The following is a 25463-nucleotide window of genomic DNA, read 5'->3' on the forward strand; positions in this document are numbered from 1 at the left end:
GTCAGGGAGCCGAAAGAGCCGGCTCTTCTTGGTTGAGCTGAGCCAAATGATCTGGCTCACTAAAGAAGAGCCTGAACTCCCATCACTAGCATGGAGCAGCAGCGTCCCCTCAGATCCTCCTCCGTCTTCCACAGCCACTCACTCTCTCACTCACTCACTGCTGCTGGGACCGACTCATTCTAGTCTGGCGACAAACAGGCGATGGAGGGGGGGTTGTTTTGATTAAAGTTGACGGGATTTTTTTCCTCTCCACGTTTTTTTATTCCTCGCATTTGTTGCGTTGAAACCCAGGGATGTTACATGTGTTTTCTGAGTCTTCAACAACAACTTTTTTCTTCAACTTTTCCCCCTGAAGGAGAAACACAACTTTAGTAGGAATGACCGAACTTAAAGCTGCAACTTTTTTTCCTGACCTATGCTAAGCTAACCGGCTAGTTGAAAAATCTTCTTAAAAGCCCCATAAACAACACCGCGGACCTCGGTGACTAGATTACGATTTACGGGCGTCTTTCGAGGAGAAACTTCCTCACTTTATCCGGTTATCTGGAGTGGTCAGAGCAGGTGCACCTCTCTCTCTCTTGCGGCACTGCTAGCTCCATCTGTAGAGAGAGCTAACTTTAGCTTGTTGGCATTAGCATAAAGCAGCAGAAGACTACGTTGTCATGGTAGCAGAGAGTATTTGAGATGTAAAGACATGAGTTGTTAGTGTTATATTGCTATTTAACCCGTCAACACTAACTTTAAATAGCAAGTTGTTGACCCTCGGTACACTTTTTTACCGGAGTGGCGACGTGCGTAAAGTTACCGGGTTGTGGACGCTCTCTGAGGACACACAGGGGACTTTGGACACGTTTTGTGGGCTGTTGCTGCAAGGAAATGTCCCCTCTTGTCTCCCCAGCTTGTCTCATAGATGTGACAGCATGAGGATTTCAAATATCTTGTTTTAAAGTTTACATTTTTGTTTTTAAAAAGCTCTGCGCACCCTCTATGGTGCCGCTACGGCCACCGAGAAATGGATGCATCGCAGGCCGCTTTCCCAAACGGTGAAGGGCGGCCGGGCGGAGGAGGAGGTGATGGTGGAGGTGGTGGAGGGACAACCGGGGATCATGCCTGGACAGATCCCCCCACAGCCCGGTCGTGGGCTCACTCCGCCCCGCTGTGCTCGACTCGCTCCCTGTGGACAGCCGCGTATGACTACGAGGCGAGCGGCGAGGACGAGCTCAGTCTCCGGCAAGGCGACGTGGTGGAGGTGCTCTCCAAAGACGCAGCGATCTCCGGAGACGAGGGCTGGTGGACGGGTAAAATCAACCACCGGGTCGGGATTTTCCCATCCAACTATGTCACCTACCAGCCAGCTATCTACCGTCTCCCTGCCACAAGTGGGTCTGTCGGGGCTAGAGAGCCCAGCTCGCCCATCCAGATCCCCTTCAGTGAACTGTCACTAGAGGAGATCATCGGCGTGGGGGGATTTGGCAAAGTGTACCGTGGCACATGGAAAGATGAGGAGTTTGCAGTGAAGGCAGCCAGGCAAGACCCAGACGAGGACATCACAGCCACCGCAAACAGTGTTAAACAAGAAGCGAAGCTCTTCTCCATGCTGCAGCACCCCAACATTATTAAACTGGAGGGAGTGTGTTTGGAGGAGCCCAACCTGTGCCTGGTGATGGAGTTCGCCCGAGGCGGGACGCTGAACCGGGCCTTGACCGGAAGGCGCATCCCTCCACACATCCTGGTCAACTGGGCCGTGCAGATTGCACGCGGGATGCTCTACCTACACGAGGAGGCCGTGGTACCCATCATCCATCGGGACCTGAAGTCCAGCAACAGTAAGCAAAACATTGAATTGTGTGTGTTTTTGAGACATCAATTAAGATGAATAACCTCACTTTAGGGGAAAGTTCTCACCATCCACCTGTTGCACATGCATCCTATCCTCCTATAGTTATTTATAGTTGTGTTAGTGTTAAGTAACTCTATAGCTTCTTATAAAACAGTTATTTGAAATCCCATCTACTCCAGACATGTCCACATGCCAACCTGTTGCACATGCAGCCTATCCTCCTATAGAATAGAATATAAAGCTTTATTGTCATTGTATTAAATACAACGAGATTCACAGTTGCCACTTCCGGTCAGTGCTTTAAAACAAATACTTGACAAGACTAAACGAGGCAGATAAAGGTAAACACACACACAGTTATAAAGCAAATAAAAACAGGTAAAGTAGATGTAATAAATAAATATTAGCAGAAGTGTTACACTAGAAGTATAAAATATAAAAACAATAGATGTAATGTAAACAGAGGTAATTGCACTTGTAAAATAGGTAGGGTAGATGTAATAAATACAATGTAAACAAAGGTAGTTGCACTTGAGGTGGAGGCCGTGGTACCCATCATCCATCGTGACCTGAAGTCCAGCAACAGTAAGCAAACAAATTGAATTGTGTTTGTGTGTTATGACCTAACTTTAGAGGAAAATTCACACCAGTCTACCTGTTGCACATGCAGCCTATCCTCCTATAGAATAAGATAAATTACCTAACTTTGGGGGAAAGTTCTCACCAATCCACCTGTTGCACATGCAGCCTATCCTCCTATAGAATAAGATAAATGACCTAACTTTAGGGGAAGGTTCTCACCAATCCACCTGTTGCATATGCAGCCTATATCCTCCTATAGAATAAGATAAATTACCTAACTTTAGTGGAAAGTTCTCACCAATCCACCTGTTGCACATGTAGCCTATATCCTCCTATAGAATAAGATAAATTACCTAACTTTAGGGGAAAGTTCTCACCAATACACCTGTTGCACATGCAGCCTATCCTCCTATAGAATAGAATAAGTCAAGTCAAGTCAAATTTATTTCTATAGCACATTTAAAACAACATGAGCTGACCAAAGTGCTTTACAGACATAGGCAGAATAAAAACAGGTCAACAGAGCAGACAACAAAATCTCACACATCCACAGACAGAGACCCAAGATAAAAATCCATGAGTAAAAGACTGTTATAATGAGCGTTATAAAAGGCCAATTACTAATCACAATTCAAGAATAGAAAGCTTTATTGTCATTGTATTAACTTGCAAATGTAGCCTATTCTCCTATAGAATAGAATAGAATAGAAAGCTTTATTGTCAAACTGGGATACATTTAGAATGTTTATGTTTGGTATAAATATTGTATATTTGTGACATCACAAATGGACAGAAATCCTGACAGCTTGTTTCAAATGCACATTTTCTGAATACAGGCTGTGTGTATTTCTCCATGGATTGACTGATTGATACTTTCACATTATTTATATAGCACTTCAATCTGCTTTATAATAAAAACAACATGAAAATCTCACTTTTTTTATAATTTGGGACCTTTAAATTAAACCTAACACCTAAATAAGGAGGCAGCTGGCTGGAGGGAGATCACCAGGTGATCACCTGAAAGTTTACTCAGGCTACTGTTGACTGTACTGTTTGTCATTTTCATTGAATATCGCAGAATAAATAGAATAGAAAGCTTTATTGTCATTGTATTAAATACAACGAGATTTACAGTTTGCCACTTCTGGTCAGTGCTTTAAAACAAATACTTGACAAAACTAAAGGAGGCAGATAAAACACACACACAGTTATAAAGCAAATAAAACAGGTAAAGTAGATGTAATAAATAAATATAAACAGAAGTGTTACACTAGAAGTATAAAATATAAAAAATAGATGTAATGTAAACAGAGGTAATTGCACTTGTAAAATAGGTAGGGTAGATGTAATAAATAAAATGTAAACAAAGGTAGTTGCACTTGAGGTGTATATTGCATCAAGGATATATTGCACAGACAAAAGTATTCACATTCATTGTATTAATATTGCACACTATAGTTATTTATAGTTGCGTGTTGATGCAGTTCAGGTTTGCTTGAGTAACTGTGTTAGTGTTAAGTAACTCTATAGCTTCTTATAAAATAATTATTTGAAATCCCATATACTCCACACATGTCCACATGCCAAACCTGTTGCACAGATAGTGATTGTTTAATATAATATTAATGATATGGTTTACCTATTAGGAAAACACAGTTTTGCCATTACAGCCTAAATTAAGGTTGCTAAAAACTCATAATTCACATATATTTCAAAACATCAGTGGTGCAGCACACTCAGTATGGATTTAAAGAGGCGTAAAAGGTCTGTGGGTGTATGAAGAGGTGGGGGATACCATCGAGAGGATGTGAAATAAAGAGTTTGCTCAGCTGGGCTTGCCCATACTCCCCCTTACTCACCCCCCTCAGCCTTTTAAAACACACACACACACTCACCTTCCCAGCCCCCTCTCCAATCCAAGCTGAAATGTTGTTCAAATAAAGTCAGTGATTTACCAAACACATAGCCAGACACACTCAGTCCACACTGTCAGGCCATGTGCTGAACCAACCAGAGCTAATACCAGAGGTCATAGGGTAAAAAAGAAGTAAGACAGAGAACTTAAGTATAATAATAGAGAAACACCATTCACTTCAGATGCAGGAATGTTTGCTCATTCATTAGGGAATGTCTGCATAGTTTCACAATTGCTGCAGCTGTTCAGGTTTGGAAAAAAATAAATTGGATTGAGTATTTGCAGGTTTCACCTTTGAGTGCAGTTGGAACTTGGTTCTGTGCTAGTTCCTCTTTGGACTGGTAACTGACAACAAGCCAGCAAACCTTAGTTTCCCAGGACTGAATAATGAATGGACAGGTCTTGATAAAGAAAAAGAGTCTGAGTCACATACCCACTGACACAGGCTACCCACTTTAATTCAGGTGTGTTTATGTGCGTAATATGACTCCCAACACTATTTCTCCCTTTGTGATCTGAGACTTATCAACCTGGGGCCATGTGGGGAGCAGTCTCGGGTGTACTGATGTCTGTTTATCTCCAGCTGTGAGAGTCAATGTGTGAATGTAGAGACAAACATGTGAAATGTACACAGACCAGACCCTCCATGTTCACCAGATTGAGACGTTTTGATTGGATTTGAAAAAGATAAAGATTTCCTCTTAATGCCTTACAGATAATGTCAACACTGTGTCACGGCAGTTCGTTAAATAGTCACAAAATGTAATCTATCTGATTCGTGTACATAGACACAAATTTCCCTTTTTTTCAGGACACGACTTCCAACAGCATATTTTTCGTGCTTTTTACTATGAATGTCCTGCAACACGTGACGCACGTGTCAATTTCTGCTCCAGTCTTTTCAAAATAAAACAGTTAGGTTTAGGAATAAATCGACTTGGTTAGGCTTAGGCAACAAACTACTTAGTTAGGCTTTGGAAAAGATGTGGTTTGGGTATAAATAACTCTGGAAGTACTGTAACTTAAGTATGGAAGTTACGTGACAAATAAATCAACTCAAGTTTCGTGCTGACCACCACAATTTAAAAAAAAAAAAAATTGTGTCTTTGTACACGAAGCAATACATTAAATTTGTGACTATTTCATGAACTGCTGTGCAACTGGGCTGGATAATGAAGGGTCCTGTGTATGCCATGAAATATCTTTATACAAGTCAAACACACATATGCCCAGTTATAATAACATTTATGCTGCAAACATGAAGTATATACAATATAATCTAAGTTGATAAATGCCAGGAATAGTGAAAGCATGACAAAAAGTTCACAACTCGCCAACCCTCACAACTAATTTTACAGTCCTCTCACAAGAAAATAGTAAAGTAAATTGTGATGAATCTAAAAAACTCCTTACAGACCTAATACCAGTAATTTAGAATATGTATTGTAATACAGTAAGTATGCATAAGAATAAAACTGATTCACTCTCCAAGATGAAACCATCACATCATTTTGAATGTGGACAATCAGTCATTGTGTCTGGAGATTGATTTTCAAACAATTTTTAACAAAACTTTGAAATAATACATTTTATGTGCATATGATGCCAACAGTGTAGACGAGCCCAACCCTAAAAGTAGTCTTATTTAAGATGGAAGATTTGTGTTAATTATAGAGCAGATGGAGAGAGAGGATTTAACTGCCATTTAGACTGTTTAAGCTAATCGGATGTTTGGTGAACATACACAAACAAACTCCCCCGAACGGGCACAGTGCTGCGAACACAAGTCAGTGTGTTTGTCCTGCCACTTCACTGTGACATATATGCAGCATTTAGCTTAAAGTAAAGAGGGAAAATTTAAAATTAAGCTTATGAGAGACCATTCATAATGTGCTTATTGCAGTTCTGGGCTCTAGTGAAACCTGGGAACTCAAACATTTTACCATAAGATTGTGGGTTAGTGGAATATATGTCAGTTTTTCTGAATTCATTCTTGATTTCCTGTTAACCTAGTTGTTAATTTAGCTGTTAACCACAAAATGAGACCAAGAAAGACATTGAATTCTACCAGCACCGTTACTAGATGCAGGTAGTTGCTCATCCCAGGGTCAGAAGTCTGGCCATCTGCAGTCAATATACGGTCTTATCTAAATAAAGAGAGAATGAAAGAAGCTGTATGTGTTTGCTTTGAACCAGGGCAGTGAGTTCACAAAGGACTCTCTCCTACACACAAACACACAAATGGCACCCTGCGGTGTGTTGGGTTGTTTTCCCAGTAAAAACCAAGAATAATGCAGCTTAGAGAAGTTGTTGCATCTGCTGGTGAGGGACTGTCGTCTGTTTGTCTTGGCGTTGAGTGTGCGTCGGTCAGTCTAAAAGGATAAAAGGAGTGAGAATTATCTACACGGGGGGTAGATAGAAAATGGATACATTGCACATAAGTGGTTGTTAATCAGCAATCTGTCACTTTTTTTTAATAATTAATGAGCAAAATGTCTGTTGGTGTGGCTGTGTTTCCATTTTGGTATATATTGTCAAGTTTTTCCACTCCAGTATTTGTCCTAAACCAGGACAGACAGACAGACAGGTACACAACTAAACTCCTCCACCTTCATTCCACTACTTGGACTGCCATTTATCAACTTGCAGTGTACACATGCTCCACGCAGATAAACATACAGCTATTTGATCAATGATTAGCCTGTAAAGTAATATGTTGGAAGTCAGCAAGATTTGTCCAATCTCTTTTGTGTTTTTCAACCTAATCTGTAAAATCCCAGCCTGCAGGGAGGAATGTTGCTAATGAGGGATAAAAGCTTAACATACGTTTGCACAATGGACTGGTCAAGCAGCGGTTGCTAGGCTACTGTGGCCAGAAGAATGGCTAGGACTCGGAGGGTCTCAAAGCCCTCGTTTTGTTTTGTTCCGTTCATATTTAATCTCCCAGAGAGCAGCGGTACTCTTTTATTGCCACAAACTGAGGGGGTTTCCCTTCTTACTTCGTTATTTTTCTCCTTACTTACCTTCCTTCCCTTGTTCCTTTCTGCTCCCTCTTGCTCCTTGTTATTTTTGATGTCTACTTTTTGGCCAATGCAGTTTTCAAACTTTTAAGGATAATGCTGGTGTCACTTTTTCTTTTTCATATTAATCAAGAAACTTACTGAACACATAAAAAACAGCAAATAGTTTATCCTGTTAACAAGTATTGTCTGTGTAGCCACAGCCTGCCTGTGTGCCATAGAGCTCCATTGTCATCCAGAAACTACTGTTTACTACTGTTGTATTGTTATATTGACATATTCAGAATACATATTGGCAATTTAGTTTGGTCTGAAACAACTGCAGAGTTGTGGTTCCATGTTTACAACTTGCTAATTTGACAAGCTAAGAAGAATAAGCTATACTTGCAATGTTGTAATGAATGATTATGTCCCCTAAATACAATAGCATGTCAGCAGAGTCATATGGTTTGGATACATAAGTTATATTAGCCTCTGGCAATGCAGACAATACTTCTTATAGGATACATTTATTGTTAATTTTGGTCTTCTGATAACAGGCTTTTAGGGAATTTGTTGTTTATCCTAGTCATATTCATTACATCCTGTCATTGACCCTTCCAATATTCCCATCTTACAACTTTGATTTAAACTCGCCCTCACACTAGGAGTGGAAGTTTTCATAGAGCAGTAGATAAGAGCAAGAAATCACACTGAAACCTGGTCCCGAGCCAGCATGCATAACCCACATAAACTTTGGAGTTTCACATCTTGGTGTGAGCGATAGTATGCCAGGAATGTGTGCTCGAACGCCAATGAACCTGATGGAATTCAGTTTGGAGCACGTGCAACAGCATTCTCCCATCAATCATAAGCTATTGTTAGACTTCATCATTACGCTGTGTCTGACAAAACGGAGAAAACATATGCAAATCATCATGCCATTGAAGAACCCTATTTTGATTTAGTAGTCGCAGCAACCAGGGCAAAGTGCTAGGGCTAGTGCACCTGTATTTCCATCTCTATATGTGTAGCACAATGCGCAAACTTAAGTATAATTTCCAATACAAATTAAATAAATAATAATAGTAGTAGTAAATAATATATAAAGTAAATAAAATAAAAATAAAATAAAGAGATTTAAAAAAAAATATATATATATATATATATTTAGCTTAAAAAAAGGAAATAAAATAATGTTAAGCATAATTTTAAATAAGAGTATAATAGTAATGACAATAGTATTGGTTGGGTGTCATCGCATTGAAGCAACAGTCCCAATCATGGATGAAAATGTCCCACATGGGAAGGACAGTCCAGACTGGATTCTTCAATATCATTATGGAAAGTGACAAATGCACTTACTATAAGTCACTTCTTTGAACAAAAGCATCTGCCAGATGAAATGTATGACTATAATCCAGTTTATGTGATCATCCACAAAGTTGGATCTTCATCTAGTTTTATTAAAGAGGACATATCATGAAAAACAAACCCTTTCAGTGCTTGTGCACATACATTTGGGTATCTAGAGTGCTTACCAACCCACAAACTTTGAAATAAGACAACCCAGTCAGTTTTTGTGGGCTGCTAGATAAAACAGCATCTGATTCAACAAGCCATTCAGATTTGGCTCCCCTTCTACTGTATGTCACATGCAGGCTTATTGGAGATACACGTATGAACCTGAAAATGAGCATAATATGTCCCTTTAAAGTTTTCTATCTCACTATGGTTGTCTTAAAAATGTTGCTACTATTGCAATTGAAAATATGCATTGAAAAGATATAAATAAGGGATGCACCTATCACACATTTTCTGTGCTGATACCCAAATTAAGAGAATAAATAAGACACAGACTACCGGTTCAATACCAGTGCTAGCAGCTTCTATTTCATTTTACCTGTCCTCCCGCTGCTGCATCGTTCGGTATGAAAATACTAAACAGTCTTATAGTTTTGTGTCTCCCTGTGAACAACTCTGCTTCTGTGGGAACAGCATTGCCAAGGACACCTCTTAAACCCAGTTTTTCATTACTGGGTCATAGCAAGCTCACAGCAGGAGAGAAAACAGTTAGGCTTGATGTAGCTCAGAAAAAGTATGAGTAGAGAATTCTTTTTTTTCCTCCTGTAATTTTTCCGTTGTCTTGCTCTACTTCTGCAGTAAGTAGAATCGAAGAGGAAAAGTTACCAAAGCTTGACTAGGTGTTGCAGGGCAACTTTTCTCAGGCTTCCCACAATTACCCCTGGTGACACACAGACAGTTATTGCCTGTCTTTTCTCTGACGAGAGAATGGGCAGAGGGGAGAGAGGAGGAGTGGAGATGCTTTCACTGTGTTTTTTATGACCTCTCCCTGACTGCACCTATTGTTGCAGGGCAGGGTGAAAAGGAAAAGGGCCCACAGCTGAGAAGAGCTGCCTTCCGAATCAACCAATCCCCTCCGTAGCTCCCGAGCACATTGATAGATGCTAATACGGCAAAAGGTAGTGGCTGTACACCTTTTAACATTTGGCATGTTTTAATTAGCCTAGTTATGGGTTAATTCAAGCTTAAACAGACACAAGCCAGGAGAGGAAGAGGACAGACAAAGAGCAAGTGGCCCGGAGAGACGTGACCATGATAGATGGATTTAGCCAGCCATTAGCCCTGATCCTTTTCCCATCAACCAGAATGCCTGGGGGCACTCTCATTTCAACCGAGAGAGACAGACCAGTCGGGGAATGTTTAGCAGCCTTGTTTCTGCTTACTACAGGAAGCCCTCTTACTCTCATGCTTAGTCTGTTGGCACAGTTACGAAAATACTGCCACGTCAAGTTAGGAGGCTGCACTGAGAATTTTTACAGCAAACCATGTTGCATCAATGCTTAGTTATGCCACACAAAAGTAAAAGAAGCCTCAGGATTATGCTTAGGTTATGTTTAAATTTGAAATCTCTCCAGTCGTAGATTATTATGCCATTTCAAAGTTTCTATTAAAAAGTTGTATCAAAACCCCGAAAACACACCAGGCAGTGGCAAAGTGCGGCTTGCCGCAATAATAAAATTTTTCTGAGGCCGGGAGGCGGGTTCATGTGTTTCAGGCGGGAAGAAATTCTTTGTAACATAGGCAAAGATGCCCGACAACTAAGATGACACATTACAAGCATCGTCAATGGTTTGATATCTTTTACATTTCCTGTCCTATAAGTCGTGGCGGGGTCATGGCATGTTCGCCCATAGATGTATATACGTAGATACCGCATTGGCCCCTTCAGCCTGTTGCTGCAATACATCAGCATCGCCGTCCATAGTGGGGAGGTCAGGACTGGCCTGTAAACACACACAAGTGAACAGGGGAGCTGCTGTTTTTCTGGATAAAAAGCACTATAATGTTTACATCTCTCAACCGATTCGTTTTTATATTCAAGGATTTATGATCTACGGGGAGTAGAAAAGACAGTTTTGTCTCCAGTTACTTAAAATCTCATTACTAGGCTATAATCGCTGCTAGACGCTCAAAAGAGTGTGTATCAACATTAGCTCATCTTAACGTTACATAAACTGAATTACTTACTTGATGGAAAATTATTCATTTTGCTGAGAGTTAACGTTACTGTTCCAAAATCCAAGACATGACATCAGCTTTATTCTTTGCGTAATTAGACGCACATCGTAAATTTCCAGTTTTAAACACAATATTATGTTAGATATGAAGATCTATAAGCTAACATTAGCTTTGGTCGAGGATTAGCTAACAATAACAAACGCTAACTAGCTCTTACCTGATGACTCACGGAAGCAAATGTTTTGTAAAGATGTAACTTAAACTGTAATGTTGATGATGTGAAAAATTCTTAAAGGAAAATGTGTTATGAGAGTACGAATTTTTAATACCATATCAACAGACAAACTGGGTGGTGATCCATGAACCACAACATGTCATTGGAGTAACAGGACTCTGTTTACTGATTGGCTGCGGTTACTCTGTGGCTGCACTTCACCGCTAAAAGTTAAACTATCCCCAACTTCTAGTTTAGCCCCATTTGACAGCAAAACAGCTACAGCTTTCCGTAGACATAGCTCGCTGCAGGCTACGATTCGCCACTGCTCTGGTGTGTTTTCAGCGTAAGGAGCACAGTTTCACACAGCCCTGTCTGTTGATAGAGAGACAGAGAGATAAAAAAAAATTGAACTGGCTTTGTGGTTGTTTGAGATTTCATTGATCAGCACTGCTTCAAGACTCACTGTTGGTTTTCTTAGCTGTGCATATTTGATATAATGTGCATGAAATACTGTAGGTATGGAGTTAGTTAAATTGTCTTTAATATAGTGAAAGTACTTAACACACAAATGCACACTATTTAATGCCTACTGAATCGGGTCTACTGCAAATGTGCTGTGTCTTCCAAAACTTTCTAAAACTGGCTTTTAATTTTCATTTATCATTGGTTTGTGGAATTTCAACTGCTGCAGAGTGGCTGGGACTTACACTTGAGTTATTTTTAGTTTGTTGATGAGTGAAGAAAATGGCCATGTTTGCCCAGAAAGTTTTTTTTTTTTTCTTTTTTACCTTGAGGGGGAGAAAGCAATGGGAAGAAGCGTGGGACCTGCTTTGAAGGCAGCAGCTCTGCTTCTGATCTTCCCACTATTCCACCATGAAAGATGGGTCTGCCTGAAGATCCACTGTTGGAAAGGGGAATTAAATGGGGGCTGGACTGAGGGTGGGGTTCTGCCTTGGAGGCATATCCATCTCCAGTTGCGTTGCCCTGTTGTCCGCTTCAAAACATTTTCTTTTCAAAAGAGTAAGATGTATACTGCGAAAAAGCACAGAAAAACAACATACGAAGTTATAACCTTTTCAGACATGACAGATTTATAAGACAGTGATTGCAAGTATCTCAAGACATTTGCAATGCACAATGGAAAAAAGAGATCATAGGTGAGTCTGAAGGTAAACAGGAATTAGAGCATCTGATCCATTTACACCAAACAGGTTTCACACATCACCTGTAGCTTATGCAACTGGCAAACCTTATAATCTAACAGTGATGATTAGGGCTGTCCTCAACCAAAGAAATTCTTAGTCAACTAACATTCAACATTTTGTAGACTAAGTAGTTGATCTAATGGACAGATCTGTAAAACTGAGTTTCTCCACAAAGAATCACAAAAAGCACCACTTTAAATCTTGTGTTTACCAGAAATGCTCATAAGTTACTTAGAAACAAGCCATTCAGCATGAAAAAGCATAAAAGATGACTAATTGACTAATTAGGTGAGCACAAGGCCACCAGCAACGCTACAGCTGCGAATGTAGCACAAAAACACGGTCTGTCGGACACTCGCTACCGTTACACCGGGCAGACACACAGCTGACAGCCTTGCAGCTAAACTAACTGATGTGGTGGAGACTTTTACTGGGAAAGTAGCTGCATGTGTCCTCAACAATGCACGCAGCATCGTAGCTGCAAACTCTCCCGGACATGTAAACTGGGGACTCAGTTGTCGGTTTTGCGCATACACTGCAGCTGGTGATAAATGATGGATTTAACTAGTTTGTGCATCAGCTTATCGTTGCAGCCGAGTGGTTTGTTAGGCACTAAAACCACAGCACCGCTGCATGTAACACACTAATCTTGTCAGTTAACGGTCAAAAATCGGTTAACGAGGGTCGGTTATCGGTTTGAAAAAAAAATTTAAAATTACCATCCCTAGACTAAAGTCTTGAAATCTGGTATGGACATACTTTGGGCAAGTATCTTACAGTACAACTTTTATCAATAGTCAAAGTCAAGATTTTTGAAATAAGAGGAAAAATGCTAAAATTGCTTTTTTTAAATTTCTTCCATATGATTTTTTACACATGTATTCATATATTTGATATTCAACTTGTTCAAGTCAAGGATGTTGGTGCATTCATGCGTTTGCCATAACCTCTGGCTATTTTTACTGGCATGTAACAGTGGGAGTGTGCAGTTCTTAAAATATACTGACATGACCTATATTTAGACGGGATTCAAATCATGAGATGCACAAGTAATAATTAGGTTACCATTGCCCCGCCTCCATTTCTTCAACACGTCCAATCCAAACAGGCCTTTGATTGTCTGTAAGAGCAAAACAATACTCAAGACTGACTAGACACAGCCTGATTTTGTGCAGTAGCTCGGCTGTGTAGGCTTTGCATGTGCTAACTTTACACTTAGCCTGAACACATGAATTTTAGGATGACTCTACACAGAAGTTACCCAGGGCATCTTCTTCTGCTTTTTGAATGCAATTTTGAAGCCACAATTCCATGTATTGTCACAAGACTATTGTTGTAATTTCCTCTTTTTTATTTGAGATATTGCACTTTACTTTTATTTAAATATGAATTTTGGCACGTGTAGACATAGATCAAGTGCTTCGGTTACAGAAGTAAAATGTAAAAAATTGCCTGAAAGTGAGACTTTTTAAAGAATAACTTAATTTCAATAAAACAAAATGTTCTCTTTAGCATGTAGCTTTTTTCCTGAAGGTCTGCCTTATATTACAAGGCTAGACAAAATAACTTGAAATGGAGCTTCTTGTTGAAAACCTGCTGAGATTAACCTTTCTTAGAAAATTTAGAATAGGGTGAAGAGGTCATGGTGGACTTCAAAGTTGGCTGGGGGTTAGTCAGGGTTAGACCATGAAGAGGACACCATGAGTCCTAACTTAGCTTCTTCCTTCCTCACTTATCTAATTTTACAGATTAGTCTCTCCTTTACAATTTTTATGTTATTACATAAAATATTATCTCATGATTAGTTAAATGGACTTGTCCAATTGTACGATTATGCTCATCATTTACAACCTTAATAATTAAGATATGTCTAGTTCCTTTCAGTTTTTTTTGCAGTTTGATGTGTTGTAGAATGGCCTCAAAAGTAGTTTTTTTATTGTTGTTTGAGACCTATGCAATTTTCAGTTTTACAAAATTTTGACAAACAAAAATATGTGTATTGGAAACACACCTTTGTTTCAACAGGGCATAATTGTGTCAGTGTTTGAGCACTACTTAAATTAAGCTGTAATATAAAAGGTCCTCGATACAAAACTCAGACCATTTCTATTGCCTCCACACAGCTCTCAACATGGCGACAGCACAGCCAGCGGCTCGCAGCTAACAGTTAACAGTGCAAACAACGGCAACAGTGCTAACAGAGCTAACTGTGTTTACCTGAGGGGGAACCGGAGGGTGGGTGCTACGCTGGTAACACCATCCCGACCGCCGTATGAGCGCAGGGTAGAGCGCCGGCTGTGAGCTAGCCAGTGGGGCACGCTCACATGCACTAACATGCATTAAAAGGCATGCATGGCCGGCCCGGCTGTGTAAACAAAGCACAGAGAAGCTCTGATTACAACATATACAGAGGGAGAGTGACTTCATTCTCTGCTCGGGTAGACATTACTCCTCTATATCTTTACATAGCATATAGTTGTTTACTGTAATACTAATGCCCTAAATATCTTATACAGAAGTACATGAGCACAGTATCGGATCCCTAATTTTCGATGATGACGTTTGCACAGACGTTCATTCTTTGATAAAAGTACAGAGCCGAAACAATAATTAGTTTCTAGATTTTCATAGACTGCACTGTATGCTTGGATAGATTTATACAATGGGTGACGATGTGTAACCCTTTATAAATCACATGACACAGGTCAACCAGCAGTATCTGTAGTGTTGTTGTGTTATTAGCTTTACTGCTAATAGACTCTGGCAGCCAAACAAAATGGCTTGCTGCGGTTTAAAGGTGTTTTTGTAGCATCACGTCAGCATGGAGTCATGTGGACAGGAGCTAGGTCTTTTATCAGAAATTTCTAGAGGGCTGACACTGAAGTATCATGGCGCTACAAAGAAAGCATTTGGCATGATATTCTATAGGCCAATCAACGCAGACGGGGTTATCCCAAAACCACTGTTCTTCTAGGTTGTGTAACTAACCCATCAAAGGTCATTATAAACCTACTGAGCCTGCTGGGAGGAATCTATGGAATCACTGAGAGAGGACTTGACAACAGGAAGTAGGAGTATATCATTGGTCTAGTGAAACCTGTTTGTAATGGAATTCCTATTGTTGCAGCCTGGGTAGAGGATCCCCTCCATGCCCTAGGCTAGTAATGGCACCAATACCCCTGTTATTAGTGGAGACCCATAGGAGCCACACTACGGTTAAAATACTGCTTGAAATCATTTCACCCTTGGGAATTGTGTTTTCAGTGCGTCTAAAGAACAATTTGTTTTTGATAGGAACAAGTTTATTAGCAGGAATTGTCCGTTATGCATTTCCTGTGATCATTTGGAATGATAGTTGAATAGTAAAATGGTTACTTTTCTGTTGTGGTAAAACGCAGTTATGTTTGCAGTACACAAGCCAAATGTCCTTGGTGGTTTTAGTCAATGTGCTATATGTATAAATGATGCATACATTAAAGCAGACTTAACAAATACAAACTTGTGAGTGAGGATAGCAGAATATTAGAAATATGATAAAGAAATACACATTCATGGACACATTTTATTTGCAACATTAATGTTTACTTTACACCACAACAGTGATGCTTGTGTTGTGTTGCATCTTGGGCTGCAAGTAACTCAATTTCACTATCGATTAATCTGCCAATTATTTTCTCAATGAATCCATTGGTCTATAAAATGCCAGAAAATTGTGAAAAATGCCCATCACAAGTTTCTAAGCCCAAGTTGACGTCATCAAATAGCTTGTTTTTTCCGACCAACAATCTTACGACACAACACCTAAAGATATTTAATTTATAATCACATAAAACAAGCATTTGTATGTAATATTTCAGGTTTTCAACTTAATAAACGGTGAATAATATAATTACATTTACATTATCATCAATAGAATGCATGCATGAACATCTTCACTTAACCCTTGTGCATCACTAGGGACATTTTTGCCTTTTTATTTTTTATTTTTTAGATTTATTGGCTGTGTTAATGCATATGGCATACATTTTGGTAAGGGTGTGATTTTTTTTATTTTTTATTATTATTATTATTATTTTAATTTTGGTAGTTAAACCTCAACTCCTGTAATAAGCTCAAATAAACTGTAGCGAAAATACAGACACTCAGACCCATAAGGACAAAAATGTCCCCATTGAAATTCATTAAAAGCACAATTTTTGATCCCACGGTCATTACAGCATAAAATCATGCATTCTATTATATCAGGCTTTCAATCCAGAGCCCTGGCTTCAAGATTGTAGTTTTTATTATTTTCCACCAGATTGAGATTTTCTTATGTTTGCCCTATGGAACAAATACATGCTATTTTCCTGGTTTCCACAAGGGGCATTACTGCTATATTATGTGTTTGCATCAAAGACAATGTTGTTGCTAATCATTGACATACAGTATCCCAGATTGTGAAGAAAAAAAAATCAATCTAGCATTTAGTATACAGGAGCTAATTTAAAAAAAACAAAAAACAACACTGTTATTATGTGAACTGTCATTTAAAGGGTTAAAATTCAGAAAATTAATGAATGTTTGGCGCTTATGATATTGTATAAAAAATTAACACAGTGAAAGTGGAAAATTATATTAATATATAGTATTTTTATGTTTTTGACACAAACGCACACGACTTGCGATTTTAAGGTTGTAGCGAGCTCAGTTTTAAAGCTAGAGTGAAGATACTGGTATTCTATGAAACTACAAAAGCTAAAGAATCCATTGATAACAACTGTGTCATACTAAATAACGCTCCAAACTTATGCAAATTTTGGCAAGGAAAAATTGGCATATCTATTTTTAGAGGAGTCCCTTGACCTCTGACCTCAAGATATGTGAATGAAAATGGGTTCTATGGGTACCCACGAGTCTCCCCTTTACAGACATGCCCACTTTATGATAATCACATGCAGGTTGGGGCAAGTCATAGTCAAGTCAGCACACTGACACACTGACAACTGTTGTTGCCTGTTGGGCTGCAGTTTGCCATGTTAAGATTTGAGCATATTTTTTATGTTGAATACAGTACCTGTGAGGGTTTGTGGACAATATTTGTCATTGTTTTGTGTTGCAAATATATGGCCAGTTATGTGAGTGGGCATAGCACAAAGGAAAGTCAGCAACATGTGTTTTTTTTTTCAGTTTTCCTCATACACTTCCACAATACACAGATTTTCAGTGTGGAGTCTGTTGAGTTTTATGCATCTGTCTCAAGGTCTCTAAGCCAATTTTTGACCACACTATCTGTTCTTGAAGTTAACAGCTCTCCTCCTTTCTATCCCTCCTACACATACACCTTTCAGTAGATTGTATCCAGACACATTTGTTGTGTAATTAATCACAATGTATTCTTAGCTAGGATTGAAGGTCAGTATGCTTACTGTAGGTAAACCATTCCACCTGGGTCTCAGACGGTTAAAAAATCCGCACATAAGTGTAATATAGGTGCAAGTTTACGCATGACTGTGATCGAGAATTGTGGAAAAGGTTTGTTTGTGTGTGTTTTAGCAGGTTTTAGCTTGGTACTACTGTGGAGGAGGAAGTCCAAGGTCAGTGAATGATAAAATAGCACACATTGTGCAGCTACTTCATTCAAGTAATACTTGGACACACACATATCACAACGGCTCTGTTGAAAGCTGTTTTATCCTTTAATAATATCCTGTAAACTAAGTAACTTGTACAAGTGTACATTGTGATACAGTAGGTGAAGAAACTCAAATGCCTCAAACTCCACTATGTATCTTTATCATTGCACCCTTTTTCCCATGGGAATATTACCACAGAGTGCATGTGTCAGCAAGGGTGTTTGTTTTAATCCTAACACCTAAGTGCCTCCCACAAACCACCTTCACCACCTCGAGCTTTAGTTTCTCTGCTGGCTTTGGCATTCTGCAGAATCAACACAGCTGATAGGACAGGTTCAAATTGACCTGCAGTGTTAGGACTGCATGTAAATAATGAAATGGAACAGTTTGTAATGTGAGGAGATCTTGGCAGAGGAAAAAACAAATGTTGAAAGTAATACTAAGAGGATCAAAAGGATCAAGGAGTCTGTTTTGGCTGTTGATACACACGGCTTCATGGAAAAGGCTGCTTCTTGTTGTCAAAGAGATAACAATATTATTTGGCAGTTGTTGTGTACAGAGAGCAGGTTTATTCCTGTTGAAAGGAAGCATTGGACAGTAGAAATGTTACTACTCTCCAGTCATCACCAGGTTGTGGGTGGCACAGGTTTAAAAAGCTTAAATCAAAAATAAATTTACCCTTATCTCTTTGCTCTACTGCACTGAAAATTACTTACTTGCTTCCTTTATTTTTGGTTGTTAAATGTTATTTTTGTGCATTTTACTTTATCATAATCCAAGTTTCCCTTGGTTGCATTTCTGTATTTTTCACTCAGATTCGTCCATTTTTCTGAAACAATCGATTAGTCGATCAACAGAAAATGAATCGGCAACTACTATATTGATAATCAATTAATTGTTTATGTCTTTTTTTTTCTTTTTCTTCTAGCAAACATAACAAACGTTCCCTAATTTCAGTTTCCCAATTTTGAGGATTTTCTGCTTTCTGTTTTACTGAGTACCTTTTAATGTAAGTTGTGGACTGTTGGTTGGACAAAACAAGACATTCAAAGACGTCACCTTGGGCTTCACATTATTGTATTGGACGTTTTTCACTACTTTTTGACTTTGTAACAATTAATCAATGGATAAAAATTTGCGTCATTCGCGTTTTTGCGTGTCTTGAAAAATTTCAGCTCGAGCTAGAAATTTGCATGACGCTGTGTTGCGAAAGCCTATCAGTTTTGAGATTCTCCTCCTGTTGTCACTGATGTCCTGACATTGAATCAGAAATGGAGGAAATAGATATTGTAGCTGTCTATGGGACCCAGAGCTACGATAGTACATCATATTTGTACAGAGACCAAACGAAATACTGTATATAAATGTATGTGTATAAACCACAGACTGTCTATGGTATAAACAATAATGATGCTGCCGTATTTATGCCTAGATGACTTCATCTTGAGTGTTGATGGAGCAGCTGCATAGCCTGGCACTGATCGAAAACAAGCATTTTAAAAGTTGTTTGCTTGTCGTCTTGTGGACAAAGCATGAATTCAGACTGTTTACAAATTGTCATTATTATGTAGTTATTTCAGAAACCTTTTGATGCTTTTACAACAATGTTGCTGCCGTATTTATGCCTAGATGACGTTATGCTGAGTGATGATGGAGCAGCTACAATGTTAGCATAGCCTGGCACTGATTGATCCGAAACTCCATTCAGAAAACAAGCATTTTAAAAGTTGTTTGATTGTCGTCTTGCGGACAGACCTGACAAAGCATTAATTAATTAGTTATTTCGGCATCCTTTTGTTCTGTTTATTGCAATTAAATCAATCTGTTTCTTTTGGGTTCATACCGCAGTAGCGACGTGTGGCTTGTTAGATACAGTCAGTGCAATGACATTGTATTCGAATACAGCCAAGAACCCAGACACGAAGGCGTTTGTTTTTCTGACATATCTGGGACTTCCACAACACGTACAAAGCAGCAACAGTGGTTATTTCTTCCGTGGTTGATGGCGGAAATGGCGGAAAGAAAAGTTGTGGTCTATGAAGACAAGCTCCTTCTCCTCTCCGACGCTTCTAGCGCGATTAACGCAAATGAACACAAATGATCCTGGCAATCCAACTTGTGCGAGTAAAGCAAGGCGATAATTTGCTGTTGGTGTGAATGCGAGATTTTATAGTTAGGCAATCTTTGATTTTTTTTTTTCCTTTTTGGGCATTTTCTTTAATTGAATTGAGTAGCAAACTTGATTTTGTTGTATCATGACTAAAAGGAATTTGAGTAATGTTTATCTAACTGAGCTGAAACTGGTCTAAAATGATACACATCTGTTTATATAAGAACGTATAGGGGGTTTCAGGAACAGGAACACTAATATTAAATTGGTGAGTAAAACTTGACTTTGCACGACAGTGGGTTGTGGCTTCGCCGTGGCAGGGTTCTCAGGCCAGGTGTAGTGTTACAGGCAGGTTTGGAGGGTTCCGGCTGTCTTTAATGTGTTAAACAGTTTTAGGACCTGAGGACAGGGGCTTTGTGACGCTGTCAACCTTCTGTTATTACAGTAATAAATGACCTGCATACCTCTGTTGGCCTTGTTGAATATCGACTATCATCTCCTTACCTGCATGGCCGCCTCTCTGTCTGTCCCCCCACTCTTTGTATCTTTTTCTCTCTCACTCGTCTTTCTCCTTTCTCTTCTATCCCCCTCACATCTGTCACTTTCATCCCAATCCTGTCTTTCCACTTTTCCTTTTCTCTCAATCACTCATCGCTTGTTATTCCCTTTCCTCATGTATCTATATTCATCTTCCTTTTTTGCCCTCATCCCACTCCCAGTCACTTCCATGGCCCCTCTCTAATGTATCCCTCTCTTTTTCCAGTTTTATTACTCGAAACGATTGAGAATGACGACATCGGGAGGAAGACCTTGAAGATCACAGATTTCGGCCTGGCCAGGGAGTGGCACAGAACCACAAAAATGTCAGCCGCAGGCACCTACTCCTGGATGGCCCCCGAGGTCATCAAGTCATCCCTCTTCTCCAAAGGCAGTGACGTCTGGAGGTATGACAAATACGACACTAAACACAGACCCAAGAATAAAATATCTACTCTTACACATTTGTCTGACATCATTACTCATTCCTTTGTTTAATATCCCCCCCCCCTCTCCTTTACTTTCCTTTTACTTTCTTTTTATTTTCTTTGTATGTGCGTCATAAACACCAGCTACGGTGTCTTGCTGTGGGAGCTGTTAACAGGGGAGGTGCCATATCGTGGGATAGACGGCCTGGCTGTTGCTTACGGCGTGGCGGTCAATAAATTAACTCTACCGATCCCCTCCACTTGCCCTGAACCCTTCGCCAAGCTCATGGAAGGTAAATGTGTAACATAACAATATTACTGCAGAATGTAGGAAAGCATGTCCTGAAAACATTTCAGGATCTTTTTTATTATTGTTTTGATTGACCTATACATTATGACCAAATCCCTGGGGAGTTAAATTAATTGTATTATTAGAAAATAATATCTTAGTGGTAAGTTTTTATTTGTTAAAAATAATGTCATATAATGATCCAGAAATTTTATTCCAAGGAAGCCATAGTACATGAAGCTATAAAACACGCAAAACAACTAACAGTTTGTAAAGACTGCAAATGATAATTGATCTGAGAATAGTCTCTGTATCTGTAAAGTCTGTCACAAAAAAGGTTCTGTAATAATATTATATTCCATTTCTACCAATAGATCAGAATCAGAAATACTAAATAGAAATTGGGGTGTTGCTCTTATATAAACAAAATGGAAATAAAGGAGTAAGTAACATGTAAATTATGGACATAATGCTACAATATAAACACAATATATGTAAAGAAATATAAGTAAGTAGTAAAATTAAACATAAGAAATGAGAATGTAAGAAATATGAAATATGTACAAATACTTGCATTACGACGTGTAATATATAACAAATAAACACAGTGCAAATAAGTAAATACAAAATGCTGAGAAGTAGGTTCTATTAGGTGTGTTAAATATAAATGCCAGAATGGTATAAATAATAATTAAATAATAATATAAATGCACTATTAATGACAGAGTATTGCACAGTTGAATTATTTCACACATTTTTATGCATTTTAGGTTAAGTCAGTATCCCTCTAAATGCTACGCACTGTTCCTTTTAAATAACCATATTATTAACAATAAAACATAAAATGTACTTTGTCTACAGTCTCACCTAAATAACATGGGACAACCATTAAACTTGCCTGTTTGTATAGCTAATGGTTATGTACCTTAACGTAACGGTACACACAAGGACCTTTGACATTTAGTTAAATTCTTCTTCACATAAGGATTTATTTTCAGTAGCTGTATAGATGGTAGACATTATATGTGTGGTAGTGGGTTTAATGCAGTGAGTTTCTTTTACAGGTTTTGTGTGGAGCCCTTTTTTTGTCACTTTTTTACTAAAGTTGGCCTCTGGGCCTGTTGTCAATAATATTGTTTGGGAAACTTTGCTTGCTGGAGCAAAACATATACACGCTGTTGACTGTGTTTGTTAATGTGTCAATATTTACACTGCAATGTGTGTGTCCAGAGTGCTGGGACCAGGACCCCCACGTGCGTCCCTCCTTCTCCTGCATCCTGGAGCAGCTGTCGGCCATCGAGGAGGCAGTGATGGCCACCATGCCCCAGGACTCCTTCCACAGCATGCAGGACGACTGGCGGGTGGAGATCCAGGAGATGTTTGATGAGCTCAGGACCAAAGAGAAGGTAGGGCAGAGTGATGAAACACAAACATCAATAGACTCTTTTTGTGTCAACATCATAATAACGGCACAGTGTTGGCTGGAGACAAAACAAAGGAAAGACTGGAGGCAAACACTACCAGTGGGCTAAAGGTACACATCGAAAATGTCATCTTGCTGTGTTGTTGGGTGCCAGAATAGAGATATCACATACATTTGAGATGACAAACTGTAATTCGAGGCTCTTGCGAGAGAGGAAATGATGCTTTCAGAATCAAACATACAGAGAAAGTTTATGACATCCAGCTATACGAATGATCATATAAACGTGTGTGAGAAAAGAATCGTTGATAAAAGTAATTAATAAGTTAGCCAGCATTAACTAACGTGTTCAGACCTCCTATCCTTCTTGTACTATTCTCTGCTCTTTTATTTTTTTAGTGATAATAAATGTTGACTAATCTATTATTGAGATTTGGTCTAAACATGCAGAATCGCTGGGGACAGCTTTTTACGGACTAAAAAGCTTAATTGGTTACTTTCAGTGGAAAAGCTAATCGCGCGTTTAACAAAACGAGTCATTAATGCCGAGGTGCTTTAGCGTACTTCCCCTTGTTAAGACCTTAATCTGCTTCCTGTATAAGTCTCCCATCGCTGGCTTAAAGAGGGGGGTTAATTAGTGTTTGTAGAAACAGCAGGATCAGCACACACAGCTGGGGCAACGAATGGTGAACTGAATGACACAGATATTAAAAACTTGACAGGTGTTGTTTTTTGTTTTAAGAGACTTAATTTGTGCCTATATATTTAAGAATTTGATCTACTTTGTATTATATATTTATGTATTCTACCTGTTCAGTTATGCTAAACCACCTTTTTAACATGTGTGTGTACTCCCAAACATCCAAATGAATCACTTAAACACTTAACCTGCACCATGACATAAAAAGCCTATAAAGTTTGCTCGGTATGTAAAGCTTTCATAAGTCAAGAGAAGAAAGGAATGAATAGCTTTGAGCATTATCTAACATTTTCCCATCGCAAATTTCATAAGATTTCTCGTAGAATTAACCACTACATCAGCAGATTTCCTGTAAACGTCTCACAGTAATCTGTGTCTAGGTGGGTGGCTGAAGTGGCTTGACTGTAAAGCTGCTTTATGGAAGTCATCCAGTAAGGATTATTATTACTCAGCTGAGAGCAATTAAAGACAAAATGGAGGGAATGAAGAAAGAGTAAGCCATGGGAGGAGACAAGACTGGTTAGCTTTGTAACACGGCTTGAAACAGCAGGCAGTAATCTCCTGAAACCAACTTGTTGTGGAAGGAGTTATCTAATAGACGGCTAACACTCCTGTCCGTCTTTGTATGCATGCAAGGAGCTTTTCTCTTGTTACATGAGAACTTTTTTGTCCACCTGCCACTGTGGCTGGTGGGTTCCAAAATCTACCAGCATTTGGCTGGTGGCTGCTTCTAATTCCCAACTGTGATAATAATCCTGAGAGGGTGAGAAAAATACCTTCTGGATCCAAAAGGCACTTTCCCTCTAAACAATGCCAATATTATCCCATAAATGTTGGTTTGTTCATTAAAGGAGTATTCCACCGAAAAAAAAATTAATTAAACTGTACGTACACTGCTACACCTACGTTCACAGCTATAACGCCACCAACAACCTCACACTCACCGCCAACACACAGGCGCGGTCTGTCGGACACTCGCTAAAGTTACGCAGACTGTACGTGTGTGGCGGCGGCGAGCACTAAGCCTCCGGCAATGCTACAGCTGCTAACGTAGTACAAATACACACACTGTTTGTCAAACACTCGCTAAAGTTATGCCGGGCAGACATACAGCTGACAACCTGCTAAACTAAACTAAATGTGCGGTGGAGACCTTTACTGCAGCGTGGCTGCTAAGTTAACGCTCCCGGACGGGTGAACTGGGGACTGAGTTGTCTGTTGTGCTCATACACTGCAGCTGGCGCACCGCTGCATGCGAGGCACAAATCTTGTCAGTTAACGGTTAATAATCGGTTAACGAGGGTCGGTTATCGGTTAAGAACATTTTTCAAAATTATCATCCCTCTCTGGTACCCAGGAGATTATGACAACAGAAGTCTGTCTTCCAATTTAAACATATATGTGTCTTAATTCCTGGTTCTTCCAGGAGCTGCGTTCCAGAGAAGAGGAGCTTACACGGGCCGCCCTCCAGCAGAAGTCTCAGGAGGAGCTGCTGAAGCGGCGGGAGCAGCAGCTGGCAGAGCGGGAGATCAACGTGCTGGAGAGAGAGCTCAACATCCTCATCCTCCAGCTCAACAAAGACAAGCCCAACGTAAAGAAGAGGAAAGGCAAATTCAAACGTTCTCGCCTCAAACTGAAGGATGGAAACCGCATCAGCCTGCCCTCAGGTGAGAGAACAGACCGAACCAGTCTTGACTTGGTTTCATATTTAGATTGTTGGTCTTCTATTGCGAGTGGTGAAAAGAGCTTGCTGAATTGTTACTGCGTCCAACCTTGAGATGGAAATTACAAGCGGTTAATATGAGATGTTCCCTGACAAAGCAATATCCAGTGGGTACTCTACATAAGCAAATAGCATGTTCATGCTGCGTCCCTTGTCAGATACTGTCTACAGTATATCCACTATGTCAAGCAGTGTATAAGCTGATTTAGATCCTAAATGGGAAGAATTGTAACGAAATACTTAAATACGGTTGTAAAAGTACAGTATTAAAGCCATTCTGAGTGTCTCGTTAAAATGTTTAATTTCATAACACAGTGAACAAAATTGTGAGCAA

The 25463-nt window shown here is 39.4% G+C and overlaps 1 protein-coding gene across 4 annotated transcripts in view; it reads left to right on the top strand.

Annotated features, from left to right (window-relative positions):
- Positions 1-31: 31 nt before the first annotated feature.
- Positions 32-25463, top strand: part of map3k21 (mitogen-activated protein kinase kinase kinase 21) — a 34679-nt gene continuing 9247 nt past the window's right edge. Inside the window, exons 1-5 of one of the 4 annotated variants that reach the window (XM_037781941.1) lie at positions 32-1826; positions 20793-20973; positions 21139-21287; positions 22514-22689; positions 24833-25073. In XM_037781941.1, coding sequence (XP_037637869.1) covers positions 1013-1826; positions 20793-20973; positions 21139-21287; positions 22514-22689; positions 24833-25073 — 1561 coding nt within the window. In that variant the 5' untranslated portion in view covers positions 32-1012. Of the gene's footprint in view, positions 1827-2384; positions 2426-20792; positions 20974-21138; positions 21288-22513; positions 22690-24832; positions 25074-25463 lie in introns of those variants that run through there. The other 3 variants (XM_037781939.1, XM_037781940.1, XM_037781942.1) reach the window with 3 other exon arrangements.

Source organism: Sebastes umbrosus, chromosome 10 (assembly GCF_015220745.1).
Source record: "Sebastes umbrosus isolate fSebUmb1 chromosome 10, fSebUmb1.pri, whole genome shotgun sequence".
NCBI classification, from domain to species: Eukaryota; Metazoa; Chordata; class Actinopteri; order Perciformes; family Sebastidae; genus Sebastes; species Sebastes umbrosus.